The 22761-nt window shown below is 35.2% G+C and overlaps 1 protein-coding gene and 1 non-coding gene across 7 annotated transcripts; both read right to left on the reverse strand.

Annotated features, from left to right (window-relative positions):
• Positions 1-962: 962 nt before the first annotated feature.
• On the reverse strand, positions 963-18918 carry LOC145230221 (uncharacterized). 6 transcript variants are annotated; one of them, XM_080095605.1, is made up of 14 exons: positions 18760-18918; positions 13848-13946; positions 12852-12985; positions 8178-8410; positions 7463-7548; positions 7160-7390; positions 6657-6828; positions 6082-6258; positions 4829-4958; positions 4474-4560; positions 4160-4307; positions 3808-3909; positions 2768-2988; positions 963-2273 (listed from the first exon to the last, which is right to left on the reverse strand). In XM_080095605.1, exons 8-11 carry the CDS (start codon positions 6170-6172, stop codon positions 4292-4294), a joined length of 324 nt encoding a protein of 107 aa, XP_079951731.1. In that variant the 5' UTR covers positions 6173-6258; positions 6657-6828; positions 7160-7390; positions 7463-7548; positions 8178-8410; positions 12852-12985; positions 13848-13946; positions 18760-18918; the 3' UTR covers positions 963-2273; positions 2768-2988; positions 3808-3909; positions 4160-4291. The 6 variants fall into 6 exon arrangements, with proteins under 6 accessions (XP_079951731.1, XP_079951732.1, XP_079951729.1 ...); XM_080095606.1 differs by having other exon boundaries at positions 2768-2983; positions 13848-14079; XM_080095603.1 differs by having other exon boundaries at positions 13848-14079.
• On the reverse strand, positions 3268-3341 carry Trnas-gga (transfer RNA serine (anticodon GGA)). The gene has a single exon. It is a non-coding gene; the product is annotated as a tRNA-Ser (tRNA).
• Positions 18919-22761: the final 3843 nt, after the last annotated feature.

Genomic DNA, 22761 nt, shown 5'->3' on the forward strand with positions numbered 1-22761 from the left:
AAAGCCCAGATTAATTTCCAACTTGTTGCACAGATTGAACTGCACAATGTGAAGATCAGTTTTAACTGTTTATTATGTCATAATCTATATTGTGACGCCTTTCCTACCCGTTTTTTCGCATTGTTTGCACAAAAAAGGCTTACAAAAAGTCTGACGCATATAGGCTGGTAATACTGTTTTTCGTAACACAAAATCTGTTGAGGGCAGTTTGAAAATCAAAAGTTTTGGCAAAGGAGTTGTAATTACATCACGGCCGTCAGTACATATAGTTTAATGTGCCCGTACGGCCGCAGGTTGTATACCCTTGACTGAAACGGTTTAATTACTACCGTTTATATTTATAACATATGAATTTGTGTTTATAAATTACATTTCGGTAAATGTGTGTTCAAATAATAGCTTTCACTTTGAAAAGTAAGAAAAATTAGGAATAATTAGATAAAAATCTGACAAAATTGTTGTTGTGTCGTGGGCCGCATTGGAGGGCTTTGCGGGCCGCGAGTTTGACATGCCTGTGTTAGATGATATTCAACACCATCCCAAGCAAAACTAATAAAATGTCTTTCGCAAGACTTTTGCCTGTAGCACCACAAAACTTCTTGTCAATTCGATCGTTAGTTAACTTATTTCCTTTCGTGAGAAATCTTTTAAAACAAGGATGGATTTCGTTAATTCGTTAGCGACAAAGTATTTCCTTTTCACATTCGAAATTATCGTTATTTCGCATAACAAGTCTTTGTATAATACGTGTTAAGTAACACCGTCATATGAAGGTTTAAAATATTAAAAATGAAAACTAAGTAGGGAAATTCAATTAACTGTTTTGTTCATAATTTTTGAACCTTACCTTTGCAGACTGAATCTTTGATTTTAGCCTCTTTTTTGTTTTGTTAATGATTATTTCGTTATTTCTCTGTTCAATAATTACACGGCGTTGAATTGTTTGTTTTCTAAAACGACTGTATTTTAATAAGAATATCCATTTACAAGGAAAATCACATTCAAGTTTTTCCACTCACAGGAGGAACTGCGAAACCGGAAGAAACAGCGCATCTCGAACAAAATGTTTTTTAACTTTTCTTTGTTTTCACAACTCGAAATCGTTTTCCGCACTAGGGTACATAACAGTCTAATGGGTTCATAAATATAAAAACTAAAATGAACAGTTACGTGTAAACTTCTATTGTTTTTATAAAGACGCAAAGTGTTGGTGTAGTTTTCCATTACATGTTTAATGAAGTTAACCACTCGAACCGGTTCGCGGGTTCGGGTGCAGTTCTGGTTCGACTTGTTTTAACCTCGTTTTCATAAAACGTTGAAAAACAAAAACCTGAAGGAAAACAAAATGTGTTTCGTTCAGTGAAAGGGGAGCCATAATAAACACAAAAACACCAACAATGTGTTTTGTTTTCGCAGTTCGTTTGCAATCGACGACGAATCAGACAATTATCGTTTACATGTTTGTGGCTTCAGTGGAACGGCTGGTAACAGTTTGGCGTATCACAATGGAATGCAATTCACCACCAAAGATCGGGATAATGAACGGTAAATACAGTTTATGTACAAAAGTATACAAATAATTCCGCATTGTCAAATGAACAAGATTATTTTTGTTTTATTGTAAGTTTGTTTTATGACGTCATATTGCAAGACAAAAACAATTGTGCAAATTAATTGCACAGAAATGATATAAAACCAACAGGCAAAAATACAAAATAAGAATCCTTAAAAAAAATTTGACTAAAATTAGAAAAATCCGATTTAATAAAGAAAAAAATCCCAACTGCAGATATTGAAAAAAAAAATGCAAAATTATTTTTTACTAATTTTTTTAAAAACTGAGCAAATAAAAAAATCTCCACAGCACATAAAACGACTCACTCGTGTGTTTTATAATCGTGTTTAAAACCGTTTAAGAAAAAAAATTAAAAAATACCAAAAACAAAAGTAGTTGCGTGTGACGCCGTATGACGTTTGGTAGTTCCCGTGTGACGTCATACAATCATTAAACAGCTTGTGTGGTGTCACAACTGATAAAGTAATGGCGCTATTGGTTGAAACACACGACTAAACATTGCACTATGTGTTTGTGTAGTTTGTATCGAGGTTAAATTTTATTGGAATATTACATTGTGACACAGGTGGAGTGAAGTCAACTGTGCACTTCTTTACGGCGCTGGTGGTGGATGGTGGTATAACAGTTGTTCCAATTCTAAACTCAACGGTGAATGGGGAAGATCACGAGGTAGATACCACAACATGCTCTGGTATTACTGGAAAGGGCCGAATGAAGCGATTAAAGAATCAACGATGATGTTTAAATGCGAATAAAATCAACATTTCTCTTCCAAAGATGAAAATATGGACTTTTATTAATTATTCCCGTATCAGTGTAAATTATGTAAATACAATAACCCTGTTGAATTAATTGCTCAAATTTTGCTAAATTAAAAATTCGCATAATTCTACTTTGTAACCGTTAGTGAGTAGGATTGACAAAAAAAATAACGAAGTTTTTTCTCCAAAAGTGATTTCACCCATTTTCTGCAAAGTAATTTGAATGTAAATATATACACAGACAAACCGTGGTTTTATTACTAACAATTGAAATACGTGTAAAAATGTTTGTATTAAAAACATTGATTTGATTTTGTGAATACAATACACGGCTTAATCAGCACTTGTTGAATTGTATTTGGAGATTTTTTGGATAGAAAAGACAGAATAAGCAGAAGTTAACGAACTTTAATTTAAAATTTCAACTTACTGCACACAATTGACGTAGCTTTGGGAAAGTTAGAAAGCGCCGGCATTAAGCCACCAAGTGTTCGACAATTGTAAAAAATGTCGAGTCATCTTCAATCGGTTGCCGTGGTAACGGAGAAATGGTTTGTAACATTGTTGCCATGGTTACGAAAGTTGAAACCGACTTTGTAGCTCTTGCTTTCACACCGTTGTCATGGTAACTCCGTTTATTCCTCGGCTGCCCTAGCAACAAAGGGTGAAACGTTATTTCTAACTGGGTCGTCATGGCAACGGATGTGGCGCGTGTGCTGCGGTTGACATCCGTACATTGTTGCGCGGATCAACCGTCGCCAAAGGGAGGCACGAGTTATTTGCAGGGAAGGCACGAGTGTGGGCTCAATGGAAAAAGCAAAAAAATACGCCATTTTTATTGACAGTACGCCAGGCGTATTAAAGGCATTATACCGAATCAGCTGGTCTCCCAAGCATTCACCTATGGCAAGGCATAGGCTAGAAAAATCTAGCCTGCGGTGGGATTCGAACCCACGACAGGAGTCTTTCCGGGACTCGCGCTTTACCAACTGAGCTACACAGGCTCAGTGGAGAAACCGCCGAAAGTCGAATCACAATCACCGTTGCCTGCCTCGTATCCTGCCTCGTACCATTTTTATTGAGACGTAGCCTCTTTTTCGAAAGGCTTTTTCAACGTAATACACAGAATTGCGTTTGTGTTGCAAATATTATATGAACTTAACTTGCTTGAAGCTGAACAAATTACTAAACTATTATAAACTTCAGCGATGTTACTAACGCTGATTTGCCGTTACTTGTTATGATGCTAAACACAAACAACTTCCACATATGTGGTCATTGTATACCGGTTGCGTGTTTCAAGAAATTAATACTTACGCTAATAGAAAGTAAACTTAACTTTATGTAAACTCTGACTTATCATTATACGATGTTCAGAGGATTTTGTGTCGAGTACCGAGCATCAAAAACCTCGGTGCTCGGTACCTTTCCCTGATAAATAATATGAAGTTGTAGTTTTTTTAAAAATACCTTTTGAGCCTGCTCGATCGGTGGAATCTTTCATTGGCAAATGTCCAATTAATTTCACAGCTTTGTCTGGCAGAATTTCATCTCCTTCAGGCAACTCAATGTCTGCAACGTGAAAAACAAATGAATAACAAAATGTCTGGTGAAACATTTTGACAAATTCATTAAAATAATGAACCAAGACTTTCAACCAATCATAAGTTGGTGACGTCAGAATTATGACGTGTTCTTTACACATAAGCCAAGAATAAATCAAGTGCATTTGCAGTTACATGACCAAAGCGGGTTAGCATCTGTTTTATGTGACTAATCATCCACAGCAACAGAAAGTCGAATCACAAGCACCGTTGCCTACCTCGTATGCTGCACATGTCAGCTTCATAGTAGGGGATTGTCAGTTTGACAATCAGCTAACAACTCCTAATATATTTATTCTTTTGTCAGTTGTATAGCATTCGTGCAGGCCAGCAATACAGTATTGTACAAATCACAGCACACCAGGTCTGAAAAATAGCGACATGACTGAGTTTAGGCAGACAAACCACTAAGCCTGTAGCTCATATGGTGATTTACCCAGGTTATACACCAACCTGATCGAAACCAATTTGGGGAAACGTCACTCCGCAAAACTGTGCACTTTGTCAAAGCAATCACAGTCTTTAAACTCACAGAGTCTGTCTGTTTATCTGCTGGGGTCGCTTGTTGTGCAGCAGGACTTCCAGGCGGCGAACCAACCACTTCATCCATCTTGGAAACCTACACAAAAGTAAACAAACTTAAATAAAAACATTTACAGATATAACATCAATAAAATATCTGATATTAAGCTATTGTGATTATTAAATTATATGCAGCAAGAGATTTTTAAAGTAGGTCACAAATTACTTGTTTTTGTTGAGTCATGTATTGTTGAGGGGCTTTGTCTCAAGACCAGAAAAAAGGCAAAAGCATTTAGCGAACAAAATAAGAGCATAAACTTAAAACTTGTTCAACTATGTTCCGGACAAAGCAACAATATCTTTACCTGTTCCTCTTCTCCACTTCCTCTACGAGCTCATCAGTCGAACAACCAGGATCAGACTTTTGATGACGTCCTCTTGACAATCGACATCCAGCAATCCTCCGACAACCACCGGGAGGCATGAGGGATTCACCTGTCAGTGAAGAAGGAAAATTAACAGTTGGCAAATTGTGACAAATCGTTATTTCAAAATAGTGTTGGCAGTTTTAAGGTTGGTTAAAAAACAAATTCAAGCGTTTTAGTCCACCACTCGACAAAACAACAGGTGTTTTGGGTCGTCAAAAATTGTTCGGGTTGGGTGAGATTAATTGTGGTTAGGATTTAAATTTGCTTTTTTGCACAGACCTTTATATTTGCAAAATACAATAGTGAAATGTCGCTTATTTATCCTAATAGAACTTGCTCGTTCAAACGAAAAAAATGTCCAAAAAAAGAGTAAAGACTGAAATACTGGTAATATATTTCGCACCCCCTTCAGTTTGTGTACTTCATGGTTATAAGGGCAACTTAACCCAAGTTTGAACTTTAACCAGCAAAATTTACTTACGCTTCTGGAAGCATCAAGTCTATCAGAGTGGAGTATTGGTGATTAGGAATAATAGTTACCAACTTTCATTGTATTTGCTTCATGCAGCACATGGACCAGCAGAGCTAATTCATTAAGAATGGATTTTAAAATGTTGTAAATTAATTAGAAAAAATGGTTTTATGTCATTGACGTTCGAATGGTATTTTGTTGATGGATCCAAAATTTTGTACATGAACGATTTTAATGCTAGTCTTAGTTGCAAATAAACATTATATTCCAAAAAAGGTAAAACTTTGCAAGGCCATATGACACAGGTTTGTCAATAAACCTAAATTCGAGTGGTGGTTTGTTTGGAGAAATATTTATTGATTTTCTAATTCTTTTTTACCAATCAACGCCTAATCACACAGCAGACTTCTAACCAGCACTTCACCAAAAATACACAGACATGATGTTTGATTTTGTGCGCTCGTTTTATTTTATAGCCACAGAACATAGGTATTATATTGTCCAAACTACTAAGACTGGAGCATGTAGCACCATATATCTACCATATACAGGACAAGAATAAATATTTCATCCCAGGTTTGCAACAACATGCTTAAGACCCTACATGAATGTGTTTGTGTGTTGCAATTGCATTTACTAACACAGATCAGTACATCTTTACCTCAGTTTTGATGGAAGCTGTCATTTCTCAATCATTTATTCTTACTTGCCTTATTACCTATCACACACAAATGAGAAAATCCTTCCTCAGCAAAAACCAGTCCATAGATGTTTTGTTTCGTCTGAATTTGCCAATAGGGTTGTAACATTGACTTTGTCGTTTGATATTAATGTCTTCGTGATCTACTCTACTTTTTTCCAGCAAAACATTAAGGGATTGAAGTAGACGGGCAACCTAAACATTGTAACAAAGATAAGGATCTTGAAATAATACCTGTTTATCAATCTATTACGTGACTCAAGTGGATATAAAGGGATGTAAATGATCTGGCCCCTTCATACCACTGATGATGGCAAAAGCATTTTAAAAAATGATTGATTAATAGAGTATGTCACTTTTTAAGTCTATTTGGGCCGTTGTTATCCTTATTAGAAGTGTTTCACAAGATACTTACTTTTGCTGAGTCATCTTATGTTTTATAGCTAAAATACCACAACAAATGCATGGGCTTCGAGTTCCAGGATTGGAAAATGAATATTGAACCTTATTTTAAACAATTATCATGTTTGCAAACTAAAAGCTACTAATGCTTCATTAGAGTAGAGAGTTTAAATATGCATAAAATTGCTCACCTAAAACAGAATCAGTCAAGTCCATCCTGATGACTTTTCTCCTATAAATTCTGTATGTGTTTGATAACCAAGTCGACCATCAGAGCAACAAAACAGTTGTAACAAATATTCACATCTCTCCATCAGTTTCAGCAACACATCCCTCCAATGGTAATTTCAGTTTCAATCAAATCTAAAATTAAACATAATGAAAGATAACTTTACTGTGTGTTATAAAACACCAAAATAGATTCCAATACAGCATTTTTCAACTTTGTCGAGCTTGCAGACCGATCACATTTTTAACCAAGTTTTACAGGTCTGTGGTTTTATATAATCTAAACAAATCTCTTTTTTTATTTTACTGGTTAAAGTCTTAATGTAGATATATATCATGGCAAATTACAAATATTTTATCTGAAACTCATCAAAAACCTGATGCACCAGCAGTTAAGGAACACCATGTCAAGGAGCTTCATGACTGTTATGTTTCACTACCTCCAAAGTAATTAATTCATATTAACCTTTTTTGCAGTCCATCCACTGATTTGTTTATTATTGTCATTTTGGTAACATCCACTGATTCTCAGATGCCCATATAAAAAGCATACTCTGTAGCACAGGAACGAACATGGTGATGAAGAAACTGATATTTCGTATTGACTAGTGATATAACATTCATGTGAAGGTAATCCAAATGGGCCAGGGATGCCAAAAGTGGGGCAGTATCAAAAACATTGGCACACTGGTGGCCGCTGTTGAAATAGGGATCTTATATGTGGGCATATATAGTTAAAAAGTTGTGCATGCTTGCGCTACCTACATACCTGCACATGTAGGAGAAACATTGTGTTGTTGCCATGGACATACTGCATGAATGGCATTGAGTTGAGTAAACATTCTTTAGAGAAACCTGGGTTATAGAAAAAGATGTATATGTGAATGAGGGACAGAGACTTTTTTGGCTAATTAGACAAAAAGAAATTAATAAGAGACAAAAGACTATTAATCACAGCAATAGACAACTGCTGCCAATTAATGTAAATTAAAAATGTATTGTGCATTTTATGGCACCATAATTTCCAAGGTGATATGACAGTGATGAGTGTCAACTTTCAGGAAAGGGCTTATTGCTTATGCTCTGACAACTTCAACAAAATCAAGCATTTAACCAACACACAAGCAAACCCAACATTGTGTTAATTTATCCAGTAACGAACAACTTGGCTTCACCAAAGTTTGCACCCAAACACCAAAAATAGTTGCCAAAACATCGATTATTGTGCTATAAGCTCATGATGCATTTTGATTGTTTAAGCAGATAACCACATAACTTAAGGCTGGACATCTTGGCTTTAAAAAGACTACATGAATTGCTGCATTATGTGTTTAGGCATTACACTATTCGAGATTCTTTATTCCAGAGTCATGTATGTTAGGTTATAATTTTTTGGCATAATATTTTGTTAAATCAATCAAATAATTTATCTAAACAATACTAAACATCCCCAGTGGGAAACCATGCCTTGATAAGTATGTTACCTGTTTAAACACAACACAGCATTGTAAGGGTCTGACAAACTTTCAACCGTGCAAATTTCAAAGAAGCTGATCGAGTCGAGCAGACAACTAGCAGCAATCCTCATCACTAACAACTACTCCCTGCAAAAGTTTAGTTTTGTCCATACTAAGGTCACCTGACCTTGATCTCTGGAACCCCAATCATACATCTACTGGAGGGCGGGTGCAGATTTTGTTGATAAATGGAACAACAACTGCAGGCAAAACACAAAATTAATACAAACATGAGATTAAAGTAAGTTGCAATGTATTTTGCTTATACCACAAACAAACAGATCCTATTAAAACAAACATTCAAATATTGAAATTGAACATTTGAATGAAGTTTACATCAAAATAGACTTCTTTGTATTTTTAATTTCCTATAATCCAAAGATGGGCAACCTTGTTGCATGTGTAAACCAGATAAAGTAGTGACATTGCACAAACATGCTGCAACCATGATAATGCAATAACATAAGTCTAGACCAGTTTAACTTTAGGTATTTAAACTAGCATTTGTTCAATGTGATTATGTACAAAATTACCAAGTAAACTGAAGTCTACAGTACTTGTTTGCCTAAGTTTTAACTATCGGACAGGTTTGCTTGGATACTGACAATCAAGCTCAACCATCCAGTAAATTTTAACACAACTATATTACACAGTTCCAAGTAAGGTAAGGACCCCAGAATATCCGGATCCCAGCATTTCTTTCTGAATTCTGAACGCAGGATTGTTTAGCAGAAATCCTGGGGTGAAGCCTAAGTTACAACCAGGGTGCCATACTGTCCTTATTTCTAAGACTTGTCCTTATTTTGAAGGGCAATTGCTCAGTAAAATTTTTTGTCCTTCTTTCGAAGAAATGTCCTTGTTTTTGACTGGAGTCCCCATTTTGTCTTGTTTTCAACAATTACTAGGAACAACTAAGAAAATTACAGTCAAATAGCTGCAACAGAAAAAATCAAACCTAGACCAGGGCTGCCATAAGGTACACGAATGATTTTCTACAAACAAGGAGTTGCAGAAACAGAAATGTTGGCAACATATATGTCACATGATATATCATGGCTTGTACAAACGCACAGATGTGCTAGCAAACATTTCTTCCATTTTTAAACATTTTCTTTTGTACAAAAATTTAATTTTTTGGTTGCCCTTATTTTGGTGTCCACATCAATGGCAACCCTGGGTATAACACTATTTGCGGGACAGTTTGTTTCATACATTTTTGCCAAAGGTTTAATGCAGGGAATACCTACTTTAAGTATATATATACATATGTGTGTTTAAGTATATCTGTGAAGACTTGTCACTTTGAGCATAGCGTAATAATCCTAAACTTGGTAAGTAAAAATTTCCAGAGAATCCTGAACCCAGTATTTTCCAGTATAGTCCCGATATCCCAACCCTAGTCCCAAGGCAAGCGCACACACACAATAATTTTGTCTCTGTATGTAACAATGACTATTTATAACAGTGACTATCATAGGCAATATTAACAACTCTGGGAAAGGGTTATAACTAGGGCAATTATTTTTTGATCCAAAAAACGAAAAATTTTGACCGACAAATTGAAAATTTTTACAAATTTTGACTTTTTTTGACAAAATTTCGACCTATGAAAATTCAAGTAGTTAAATTACACAGTATGTACAAAAAGTTAAAATATGGCTGTAGGCTACTCTGTAGAGTAAATGTCTAACAGAAGGGCAAAAATCTGAACACAGACCTTAGCCTGTTCTGAAAAGGGAAATGAGCTAATTAAAAATCACTGCCAAAAAACTGCAGCTAAGACACAACGAAAATTATAAATTATTCAAAAGAGTTGTCTTAACGAAAGATACATGAAATACCTAAAGCAAAACCGAACCAAGAGCTGCACCTAACCTGTAGCTGCCGTATAAAGACTTGGGAGCTACCAAAATTTTGCACAATTTGAGATGTGTTGAGCATTTCACTCACTTGGCAATGGGCCAATTACAACAGTATAAAGTAGGCTGCAAGGTTTAAAATGAACAGTTCACTGACAGTGCAACCTCTACAACACCACGACAATGCAGTTTGTAAACAATTTTAACTTTGTACAAAAATTTGACTTTTAACATAATTTTGACAATTTTTGACCTATTATAAAAATTTTGACAAATTTTTGACTTTTTTTGACAAGTCAAAAAATAATCGCCCTAGTTATAACACATAAGTTCAAGAAAATAAAAATTATGGGCAGGATACATGAAACAATTTGTCACAAACCAAAAGTTGAAACCAACTTGAATAGGTACACTTAACTTATTGCATTGTTACATAGTCATCCGTAACAACTAACAATGCAATAATAATTAGACGGTTGAAACAATGTGAAGTTGATTATAACTATACATGCAATGCTTATATTCATGAAAAATTTCATATATTTTGCGACCCAGATTGGAAGGTTTCGCAACCCAAGACCCACTATTTGCGGACCCCTGAATTAAATTATCATGCTTTTACCTTTAACCCTGCATTGCCCATTCCCCCATCTTTCTATGTTGTATATATGGCAGGAGTGGGAAACCTGGGGCCCGCAGGCCACATGCGGTCGATTGAACAAAGTTGTGCAGCCCGCAGATACATTTGGATTTCAAATTTACTGGCAAATGAGTCCAATTATTACATATTTTTGAGCAGATTAGTGTGCCCGGTGCTATTTTTCTATGACCTGACAACATGCTGCTAGAATCAAATAGGAATTTTACTTGTAGTAAGGCATTTTTGGCATTCAACAAAGTAAAATCACCTTATGTTATGTAAAGGTGCAGCCCACTATCTAATCACCACAATTGTATTTGGCCCCATCGTGACAAAGGTTGCCCACCCCTGTTGTATGGCATCAAGTTGCACCTCTTCTGTTGGTTTTATTTCAACTGACAATGACAACAGAAACTGTATAACTCTAAACATTGTGATGTTTACATTCAAACTAGCTTGTATCTATTTGCTTTTTTTTCCAAAACCTAGTCCTATTTCACTATCATTCAAACAACTGCAACGCATTGAAAACAAGAAAAAACAATTAAAAACTAGAAATATGACCTTAATATATATTTTTGTCATTTGTATGTGTACATGTAGTACATACATGTACAATAAGATGTATGTATTAGTGGTGTGCATTAAAACACTTATGTTAAATATTTATCTGTAAATAATACTGAAAATGGACTAGGAGTTTTGGGGGTCTAAATCTAGAGCAGTGGTTTTCGACCCGGTCTATCTTACACCCCAGGGTGTACCATAATGTTTCAAGCGGTACCAGTGTGTTTGGGTGTACTAGGCTGTACCAGATATAATAATACAAGATACCCATGACCAGACATCACAATGGACAGGTTTATGTTTTTGAACAGAATGACTGGAGTTTATCCAAGGTGCAATGTGTATCTCAAGTGTATGTAGCTTGTAAGTTACTATATTCTTTGCATGAGATCATAATTTAATATTTCTCTTGATAATCAATGGTAGTGGTTCTTTTTGCAGTAGAAAGTCAATGACAAGTTACAGTTTTCACCAAGTGGTTTGCCACAAAATAAGTGATAATTGATATACATTGTGGGCATTCCTGTTGGTACCACAGATTTAGTGTATTACAAGTCTGCACATTTTTTTAACTGGACTGTACAATTTTTGAGGAAACGTTAGAAGGGCATACCATGTCTAAAACAATAGATAAGCACTGATCTAGAGGGAATGTATGGTGTTCAGATGAATATTCCCTCCAGTTGCTAGACTTTTTCTGTGCTTTTACATTCAGAAAAGCAAGTTAGTGAAGAACAAGAAATGTGTTTGGTTTATTTGCCAACTACTTGTCAGTGACATGTATAGCCAGTTTTCAACTTTTAACTTTAATCAGGATATTTTTGTCTAAATCATTTTTTAAATCAGTCCAAAGTTCTGCCAGAAAAACCTAATGCATTTACATGTGACAAAAATTAATAAAAGCCAAATTGTGGAAAAGGGTAACCAGCCAATCTTAACTGTGTGTTACAAAATAGATGTGTTGGCCTGCAGTAAACTCACACAGTGTAACCAAACTGACAATGACAATTTATTGATCATTTAGTGCTGTTTCAGTGCCACTGACTTGTGCAGAAAACAGTTTTGCACCAAACACTTCCATGGGATCTCGGGTGGTCTAGTGTAAATGCATAGCAGTCAATGTTAACTGATATATATGGGGTGTAAGGGTAGTCAATTGAGCTAAAATTTAACAACACACAAGGTACATGCCACCAACAACTGCTGATAACTTCAGCACAATTTTGTTTGTTGTCCCAACGAATAAAAGCCCTGGGGTGAAATATGAAGTTCAAAAACCTTTGCCTGGCAAATACAAACCAATACAAAATAGGTTTTTTGAAGTTAATTTCCATACAACTCACAAATACTGACGAATTGCCACAGGTACAAACAGTTCATCTGAACTGTTTTCAGCTTATGTTGACTAAATAAAAAAGGTTTCAAAAAAATTGATGAAAACAGTATTATTTCTCGTTGGGATTTTTGGGTAAAAGTATAAACATGATTATTGTAAGTAAACTGGGTAACCAGAAGTGTCTAATACTTTCGCTTTAGACAGAATAAAGAAAGTTAAAAATTAAACAATGTACTAACCCAGAACAGTAGCAGTCAATAACCTGTTCCTATGGTTTATTCCAATCACCGGCAGAATTGCCATCAATAAACCATGTTTTTGTGTAATCAATGACCAAGTCTACCATCAGAGGTTCACTCATGTTCAGAAGTTTCTTAATACAACCAAACAATAAGTTCAGCAAGTTAAACTATATTTTAACATAGATATAAGTAAGACAAAAAAATAAGTAATTTACTGTTTTTAGGCCCACAGACTGGTAATATCAACAGCCTTGGGATTTTATTGTGAAGCTCAAATAGCTTTTACAGGACAGCAGTTTATCGATTATCTAATGGGTTATAACAGGAGCGCCCGTCAATCATGATCCATTCGTCAATCTCAGACTGGTATCAAGTTGATTGCCATGGATTCAGAAAATAATTAAAACTAGTTTCTTTGTAACACGTGGTGAGAAATGTTGCTGTACGTAGATGACTCTATTTTGCAAAATAATCATTAGAATATTTTTAAAAAAATGTTCACACCACAAACACTCAACATGCACTTTGTTATGTCACAAAAGTAATAGTTGCAGTAGTTATTGTTACTTTAAACTGGCATGTTGCCCGGTTTTTCGAAATATTGTATTTTAAAAATTAGTTTAGGATCAAGTTTACAAATGGATCAAGCTCAATGCACTGTAAAAACAATAATACCCAAAACACGATAAAAACGTCAAACAGGGTTCGGAAAAATTCAAGTTAACCTTGGTAATAAACACAGTCTTGCATTGTATTTTTATTTTTTATAGGAATAGTAGATCCCGAGCGTTTGAATACCTTGAAAGTCAATCTCGAGTCAAAACAGGTTGGGTATTTCAAGGGTGAAATATTGTGTTTAACAACCTTTGCCTGGCAAATACAAAACTTGTAAAGCTGAAAAAGCTTTTACAGAACAGCAGGTAATCACTTATCTAATGGTTTACAGCTTTAAAGTCTATAATATAAAACCAAAAATATCAAGTCAAAACTAACCTTTCAGACCAGTTCATCTTCACCTGAATGATGTTGTTGTTATTGCCACACATCTTTTTCTCCCGAATGACTCAGCCTCGGAGAAATAGAGCATTCTCACTGGCATCAAAAGAAACATGGTGATTAAGAAATGATGGTTTCTTGACAAGCGATATAACACTGATGTGAGGTAATCCAAATGAGCCAGGTAGGCCAGAAGTTAGGTGATCCACAGGTTAAACAAACAAGTTACCTGAACATAAAATGTAACATTATGGTAATGTTGTGGATTCACAAAGCACTTTGTAAAAGAATAAAATCTTAAATCTAACAATAAACACTGCATAAACATACAAGTAATTGTTGATCATTGAAAGCTTTCTACGGAGCCATCATGAATCTCAAACCGTGTCAACAGTTAACACCTAACTGTGGATGAAGCACATTACATTACATAGTATGACAGAATACATCCACATAGACAAGCTTTTGTTAATGCATTCATGCATACACAAATTATTACATACATTGACAATGAGTAATAAAAACATGTTTTACTTTTTTGTGATTTCCCTCCCAAAAATTAAGATTTTGCAACAATGTAGTAAAGAATATGTGAGATAACAGCTAAAGTGGGTATCAAATATAACAGATTAGATACTGTGTAGGATTGTGGTTCATAGACAAAATTCTTTTGGAGTTTTATAAGGCTGTGTAGGGATTTTTTTATAAGGCTGTGTAGCTGTGTAGGGATTTTTTTATAAGGCTGTGTATGGGATTTTTTAAATTAATCAAAAAAAGAAATACACGGGTTTAAAATCAGCAAATGGAACTGAATCCGATTTTTTTCTTTAAATACATAAACAAGTCTAAACCCCTAAAATCAATAAACAATGAACCTAAGTGCATTTGGCAAGCAATTTGACTACCTGCCTTTGTGATATATCTCTGCTACTTATTATTTTGAAGATTTTGAGGGCTTGAAACAGGGGTGCACAACTTGCAACCATACAGCTGCATGTGGCTGAAGAAACGAATTTATGTGGTAGTGAAAAATGTATGCTAAAATCCATGTTCTGGCGGCTGTGATGTAAATAAAACTCTTTTCTCAGCTGTCGGGGTAATTAGGATCTGCCATGTGACTGTCATAGCAAAAAGATTGTGCACCCCTGGCTAAAAACTAATATTTGAAGGTTAAAATTTATGTCCATCAAAATCAACACAAGGACTCACTAAATAACTCCGGGGCTGCCTCCAGCTTAACATCCCCACTGAAGTTAACAGGTGATAGAATCAATTATTAACGAGTATCCAATTGGCAAAAATTGTTAAAGCTTTTACATTTTCAGACTTGCAGCTACTTTACATCAATTAAACTGTATCTACAAGGAAAGTGTGCCTGTTAATGTATATATTTATTACATCATCAATAGATACTGGCATCAACAAGTATTACTGAATTCAGTTAAACTAAGTCCCAATAACACAGATCGAAACTGCAGCAAACAATTACATGTTTAGCCTTATTAACCATATAACATCAAAACTTTTCAACAATTCTTGTCCTATTCAAAATTGTTCAAAAGCGAAATCAGTTTTGTTACTTTTAAAATGAGATCACTCAGCATTTAGCAAGGAATCAGACAAGCTAAAAACATCATCAGCACCTACACAATGCTCCATTTTTAGCAATTTACTGACTCATTACAACCCTTGTTATGTCATAATTGCTGTTTAGAATACTCAGACAAACAACACAAATTACATGGTATAGGGCAGGAAAGGCGAACCTTTTTAGTTGAATGGGTCAAACATGATATCAAAAATCGTAAAGAAAACAAAGTGGGTCACAGATTTTGTTGCATGTCAATTCTAAGATGCTTGTGGTTGCATCTTTTCTGCAAGTCTTGTAATCCTATGTAGTTTTCAGTTTAATACACGCAGCAGTCATATCTGAGCTGAGACAATTCCTGGCACTTGGTTGTATGAAATTCATGCGTGAAAACAAGGATTCGCATGAATATGTGGAACTGAACTGCGTCAATAAAGTTACAACAAATCGTTTCAACTTGTACGTTTAAATAAACATATCTGTTGCCTAACAATTTACTCAACAATCGGTATTTTAAAACAATAGACAATGTGGTAAAGGGCTTAAAGTTTTTAAAACTGTTATGTTGCTTTTTAATCTTGGAAATCTGGTAACCCTACCTATAGTAATCAGAATAAATTTTTAAAACTACAAGTGGGTCACTGGAATTCACGTGGTGGGTCACTTTGTGGTTCGCCATCCCTGGTATAGGGCATACTGGGCCTATTTAATTTAGTTGAGTTGAGTTAATTTTGCTGAAGCAAATCGTAGCAGCATAATTGTGCTAAAATATTCACTAAGCCGGAAATAGCTGGGCAATGTTGGGACGTTAAAAGTGCATTTACTTACATAATGACTGAAAACCAAAAAGCACTTGGCTTTGAATATGCAACAGTTACGACTACTTGGCCAACTGGGTTTACATTTTTTGAACAACAAACCACAACACCCTATGAACTATTGCAGGGATCCAAAACTCCTTGCAAACAAAACAATTAGCTAGTTCATTTTCACACACTTTTTGATACAATTTAAATAAATTTGTTGCTGGTTTTCAGTGTATTATAACATGAGTTAAGTTTTAAAAATCCAGGCTACAACTTATTCTGCCTCCTTTTGTTTTGATATTTAAATCAGCTGAGACAATAAACTATTATTACACACAAAAATGTGGGCAATGCCATTGCCAATTCATTATTATATCACATTGAAATCAGGGGTAATTTGGCAGGTGGCGTTTGAAAGGTTGCTGAACTTTCAAAGTTTCATTACGTTTAGTATTTCTGACCTAAAAGGCCGGGATAAAAGATTATAAAAAAAGAAGCCTGTTAGTTGCATATCAGTTAATTGTACAATCCAATTAATTGCATAGAATTTGTGAAACTGTTGTTGTCATTGTTTGAAAATCATCCAGTTAATCAAACAATAAAGCTAAAAAAATTAAGATTACCTAGGTCTCGATTGTGCCGAGGTAAAAATATCAGTTATTCCAAATTCATCCTGCTTTGGCTATAAATTCATACTCTGCATTTAATTGCGCCCAAAATATCTGCGATTTAAAAAAAACTGAATCTGGAATCATTATTCATTGCCATACGGAGTAAATAAAAAACTAGACATAATGTATTCCATATGTCGTTGTACCAATCAATTTCACAATGAGTAAAGTACCTTTGACAGAACTGTTTAAAACCCTGCTATAGAAATACTGGGAACAGCCGTTTGATTGGTAATGACACATTCAATGGGCCTGGCGTACCATAATTAAAAAAATAAGTTTGCAGTGATCGCTGGTCTCCATGGACGCTTTAGGGCTAATCCCAGTATGAATATTTTAATCTTAGCTGATCAATGGTCAAATTGGAGATCCCCTACTACAAAGCTGACATGAACAGCATACAAGACGGGTAACAGTTCTTGTGATTCAAATCTCGACAGGTTTATCACTGAGTATGTGTAACTCAGTTGCCAGAGAACAAGTCTCCGGTAAGATTTTTGTTAAGGGTTCAAATTCCATCGCATATGGGAATGCATAGAGACCAGCTTGCGTTGAGTTGTCTTTATTTCGCTTGGCAAAAAGAAAAAATAGCGACACAATAGCCCTAAAACAATCACCAAGCCGGAAGCTTGATTCGTTTAATGTGTTCTTGGCAAACTTTGAATGATTGTGCTTTATATGCTTTTTCAGAAATTATTCTTAACTTATTCTAAAGCTTCTCAAAAACAATTCGGTTCGGAACGGGTTTCGTGTCAAAATTCACGACCGTTTACAACTCTGCTGCTATAACCTACTTGCTTTAAATCTTAGCCACTGCTTAAATACAACAAATATATACAAAGACATCAACAGCACAATAACTGTATAGTGCAAGAAACCAATAACATACGACAAATAGAACATTTGTACGCAAGACTCTGGGTTAAATGGGGCTTAACTAAAATTTAAACGATTTTACATTTGAAAATGGATAAGCGTAAAAATGTGCAAGCTTTTTTTAAAAAAGGTCTATATTGGTTTTGGTCAAACTAAAAAGATGTTGTAAAATGTCAGAAATGTCGACCAAGTCGGCACATATTAAGGAAATAGAATCATGGAAGCTCTTTAAAAAAAAACTTAAAACATTATTATTTTGTTGCATTCATATTTGGCAAAGTTAAAAACAAAACCTCCTCCCAACTGGGAAAAATTATTCTGAGATAATTTTTTCCACCACTGGTCCAATGTGGTACGACAGACACATCTGATCTATGTAAGAAATGGTTATACCAACCATTATTTGATAACTCAAGTTTGCTGAAACACAAATTTAGCCTAATGAACTGCGAGTCCTTAATATGACGACAAAGCGACAATATAATAAAATAATTCAAAAGCTCAAGAACCACTGAACCACAGTTGTGGAATTTAAGCACATACAAACCACCTGGCTACTTCAAAGACACAACACTGGGACAAAAATATCAAAAAACCTAGATGCCAATGACCAACAAAATAACAAACCAAATATTTGAACTGAAGTGAACTAGGCAATCTCTTGTCACCAGCTGTACTGATGAGACCTAATGGTTGCACTTTAACACAGGTTATCAAACCAACTATTTTTGTTTCAAAATCTGTTTTGTCTAGTGAAAGCAGATTATAACCTACTTTAGTGGCAGGTAACATGCTAAACTACATTTACTTTACAGTGTCAACAAACTGAACATAAACAGAATTACTTGAAAACATCTCTTTCAACCAATTGTGGACAAAAAACCTTCACCCCAACACAAGTTAAGTACAGAAAACATGAATTTATCTTTTGTTTGAAAAGCTAAAAACTAACATTAAAAAACAGTTACCTTAAAACAGCATCAGAAAGTTGAGATTGCTTCACATAAGTAATAAATCCATATGTGCAGAGCACAGAGCCATTTGGCTTAATCCACGATCTATTTAACATTATAGAGTTGTTGCAATATTAGGAACAGTTTAAACTAAACCTTGTTCAATAGGTTGCTCGTTGCTGTGAAAAAAAAAACATATAAAAGGTAACAATTATATTTAATGCAGACATAAAAAAATTGATACCAAAATTTGTTTCATATGATTTTTCGCTGTACACTTTCTGTTTTTTACCTTTTCAATATCCAACTACTAAAAATTTTTAACATAAAAAATGATCCTAAATTTTCGGCTAACCAACTTTTTTGAGCCACCTGCCATAAAAAGTGCGTATATCTTTTAATTAATATTCAAAGAAATAAATGCCGTTTATTGAACCTATCGTCGACTCGTAGTCAATTAGTCTTCAAGATGATTGTTGGCGAACAATAGTGTGAGATTTTTCTGGGGTAATCCCCAAGTTTTGCCGCGCAAATAAACTAAAGTTAATAACTACAACAATCGTTTTTTTAGGATTTTTAGAAAATACAACCAAATGTCGCATGATATTTATTTGCAAATAAAGGCACAAATAATACATTAAAAACAGTTGGTCATTTAGTTTTGTGAAAAAAAATACTTGCGAAATTGAATTCGAACGCAACCGTCTGCAAAGCGCATCTGAACCAAAAGCGATTGCGCAACGTTTTCTCACCAGGAGGTTTTTATTTCACGTTGGATGCTCGGCGTTATGTGGGGTAAGTTTTTTGAATTGTTTTTTTTTTGCATACGTTAAGTTACATTAAACGCAAGTACATAAAACTATTTGCAAAGAGTAAAAATAAGAACTTGGTACTTATTGTAATAATGCTATTAGACACTTGGAATACATCTAATCATGTGTATATTTGTTTGTAGAACCTTTGTATATCTGCGACGTGTCCATCTTGCATTCATTCATCGTCAATCAACCAACATCTCAACTTCAAATATTTAATTGTATGTAAACATAGGAGTCTGTTGTGGGTCAACTGGGTTTTCGGAACTGATAGGCCTAACTTAGGTTAACTGGCGCTAGGGTGAGTGACCTATTCTTTGCCGAGGAGGAACCGTGAAGGAAGTCTTCCTCGGTGGTCAAAGAATGGTCCAAGTCTGTAGGAGTGCTACTATTGTCAGCAAGTTGGCGCTAGGGGTTACAACTAAAGTAGCACTCGTTAACTAAGGTTAGGCTAGGTAACATAGGTTAGATGCATTTGGGATTCGCGCGCCATGTAGGAACTTAGCTTAGATCGATTTTTAGCTAGGTGTGGCGCGTTGCTAAATGGCTTTAGCTAAAATAAGATGCGCATAGAAACACGACTGGCATGGCCTCCACCGCATGCGCCGGCCGCGGTGCAGGCGGGACCGAGTACCGGACACTGTTACTCCCAATGAAGGCTTTGGCTCGAAAGCCTGAGGGGGCCGACTTAGCATTTAGCCAGAAAAGTCCCGTGAGCCACCCTGATAGGGCGCAAACTGTTGGTAAAATTTCCCAGCCCAGAGGTTGCGTAATACATTTGGGTCCTTGGGGGGGTCTCGCAGGGCAGAGAACAGTGATACCATATTGTTATACGCTGTAATCATCACTGGACTCTTTAAACAAAATCTGCTGCGCCTATATTAATTGTAAAATTAGGGCTATCGTGGATTTTTTTTTGGGGTTTTGACCAGCTTTTGTAGTTCTTGCTTGTATTTTTGGTACACTTTTCCTTCAGTCAAAAGGAAATTTGTGCTAGATATTTAGCAAGGATATAGCAAGGATATTTTCGATTAAATATATCAAGTAATAAAAATGCGCTTAAAATGTCCCCTATTCCACTTGTGCTGGTCAAGCCCATTTTTTTCTTGTGGATTTATACTAACTTATTTATTAGTTCAGTTCCGTAACCTACTTGACCCGGCCACCCAGTCATAACGGGGCGATGACTGTTTGGGTGGTTGTAAAACATGACAGACTCAACTTCTTTTCATAGGCTAATTTGTGACGGTTTTATGCAAGACAGTTAGTGAAGGCAAGCATGTATTGTGTTTTTTTTCGTCGGCCGTACAGGGACGGTGGTGGTTCAAACGTTTTTTCAGACTTTTTCTACTGATGATGCATGAACTCTTTGATTGAGACTGGGGATGAACCAAGAGCAACTGCCATCAATATTATTGTGACATTAGTTTTGCTTGCGTTTTCCCTCATTCATCAACAAAAATGTGTGCAGAGTCTACTTTAACTATCCTTCATTTCTTTTTAAGTAGACCAGTTCTTGGGGGGTGTTGTGCCTTTTACATCAGCCGACAGATTCTTTAAACATCATTACAGTATTGTGTTTGTTTATGCGTCGCTCTAACCACCTGAACCACCATCGTCAAGTGCCCAGAAAGTAGTAAAAATTCAGAATTGAGACTTCAGTCTGTACACTCTCAACTATTGTTTAACTTCATTCCAGGTGTGTACTACTTGTGTTAAAATACTTTGCTATCAAATGTCAAAACCTTTGTTTTATTTTTCAGGTCTTGCTTTGGAGTGAATCCATTGTGTTGTATCAATTTGGTTCAATTCAATCTTTGTTATTGTGCATTTCTACATTGCTAAGGTAAAGTTTATGTGTCATCGATTAATGACTTTGTCATTTTAATGTATTAATAAATTTCCTTAGTTTTTTTGCAGGAATAATCTTATATTTTCATCAAATGTTGCAGGTTTTAACAATTTTTTGTGTTTTTTAGGAATGTGTTGTTTACCTTTTAGTTAATAACTTTTTTGCAGGTTCTAACATTATCTTATAAAACATCTTTGCAGGTTTCAATCTTTATATTAAGTAAACACTTTTGCAGGTTTTAACGTTATCTTATTAAACATTTTTGCAGGTTTTAACGTTATCTTATTAAACATTTTTGCAGGTTTTAACGTTATCTTATTAAACACATTTTCAGGTTTTAACGTTATCTTATTAAACATATTTTCAGGTTTTAACGTTATCTTATTAAACATCTTTACAGGTTTTATCATTATCTTATTAAACATTTTTGCAGGTTTTGACATTATCTTATACATATTTTCAGGTTTTAATTTTTATATTTTTTGTCATTACATTTTAGTCATAATATAACAGATTTTGTTTTCATGACAGATTCAATAATTATGGGTCCCCTTCCCTGAAGGGGACACATATTGATTTTACTCAAAATGTTTTTGTTTTTTTTCTTTTTTTTTCTTTTTTTTTCTTTTTTTTTCTTTTTTTTTCTTATTTTTTCTTCTACCCAAAGTTTGTCCGACTCGTTTTTCCATTAAATCCTTGATGGATTTGGATGAAATTTACACAGATGGTAGATGTAGTTATGTAGATGTGCATCCCACTTTGTTTTTGTTGATAACCCCAGTATTTACCCCGCTAACCCCCTAAAATGGGTATTTTTCCCCCCGAAGTTTGTCCGACTCGTTTTTTTATCAAATGTTTGATGGATTTGGCTGAAATTTACACAGATGGAAGATGTAGTTATGTAGATGTGCATCCCACTTTATTTTTGTTGATAACCCCAGTATTTACCCCGCTAGCCCCCTAAAATGGGTGTTTTTACCCCGAAGTTTGTCCGACTCGTTTTAACATCAAATGTTTGATGGATTTGGTTGAAATTTACACAGATGGTAGATATAGTTATGTAGATGTGCATCCTACTTTGTTTTGTTAATAACCCCGTTATTTACCCCATTAGCCCCCTAAAATGGGTGAGTTTTTAAACAGTGTCAGAATTGGCTGAAATTTGGATGTCTTGTATAGTATGCCATTTATATGTGTCGATTGTTGCGTTCAACCCTGTAGTCCTAACATTTACCCCACAAGCCCCTAAAGTGTAAAACGTATTTGTATGTTACTGGTCACCACAAACGAAAGATTTCTTTGGAGCAATAGTGTTACAAGGGCAACCAGTTGTATGTTGCTCATTGGTGG

This window comes from Phallusia mammillata, chromosome 5 (assembly GCF_965637545.1).
Source record: "Phallusia mammillata chromosome 5, kaPhaMamm4.hap1.1, whole genome shotgun sequence".
Classification (NCBI taxonomy): Eukaryota; Metazoa; Chordata; class Ascidiacea; order Phlebobranchia; family Ascidiidae; genus Phallusia; species Phallusia mammillata.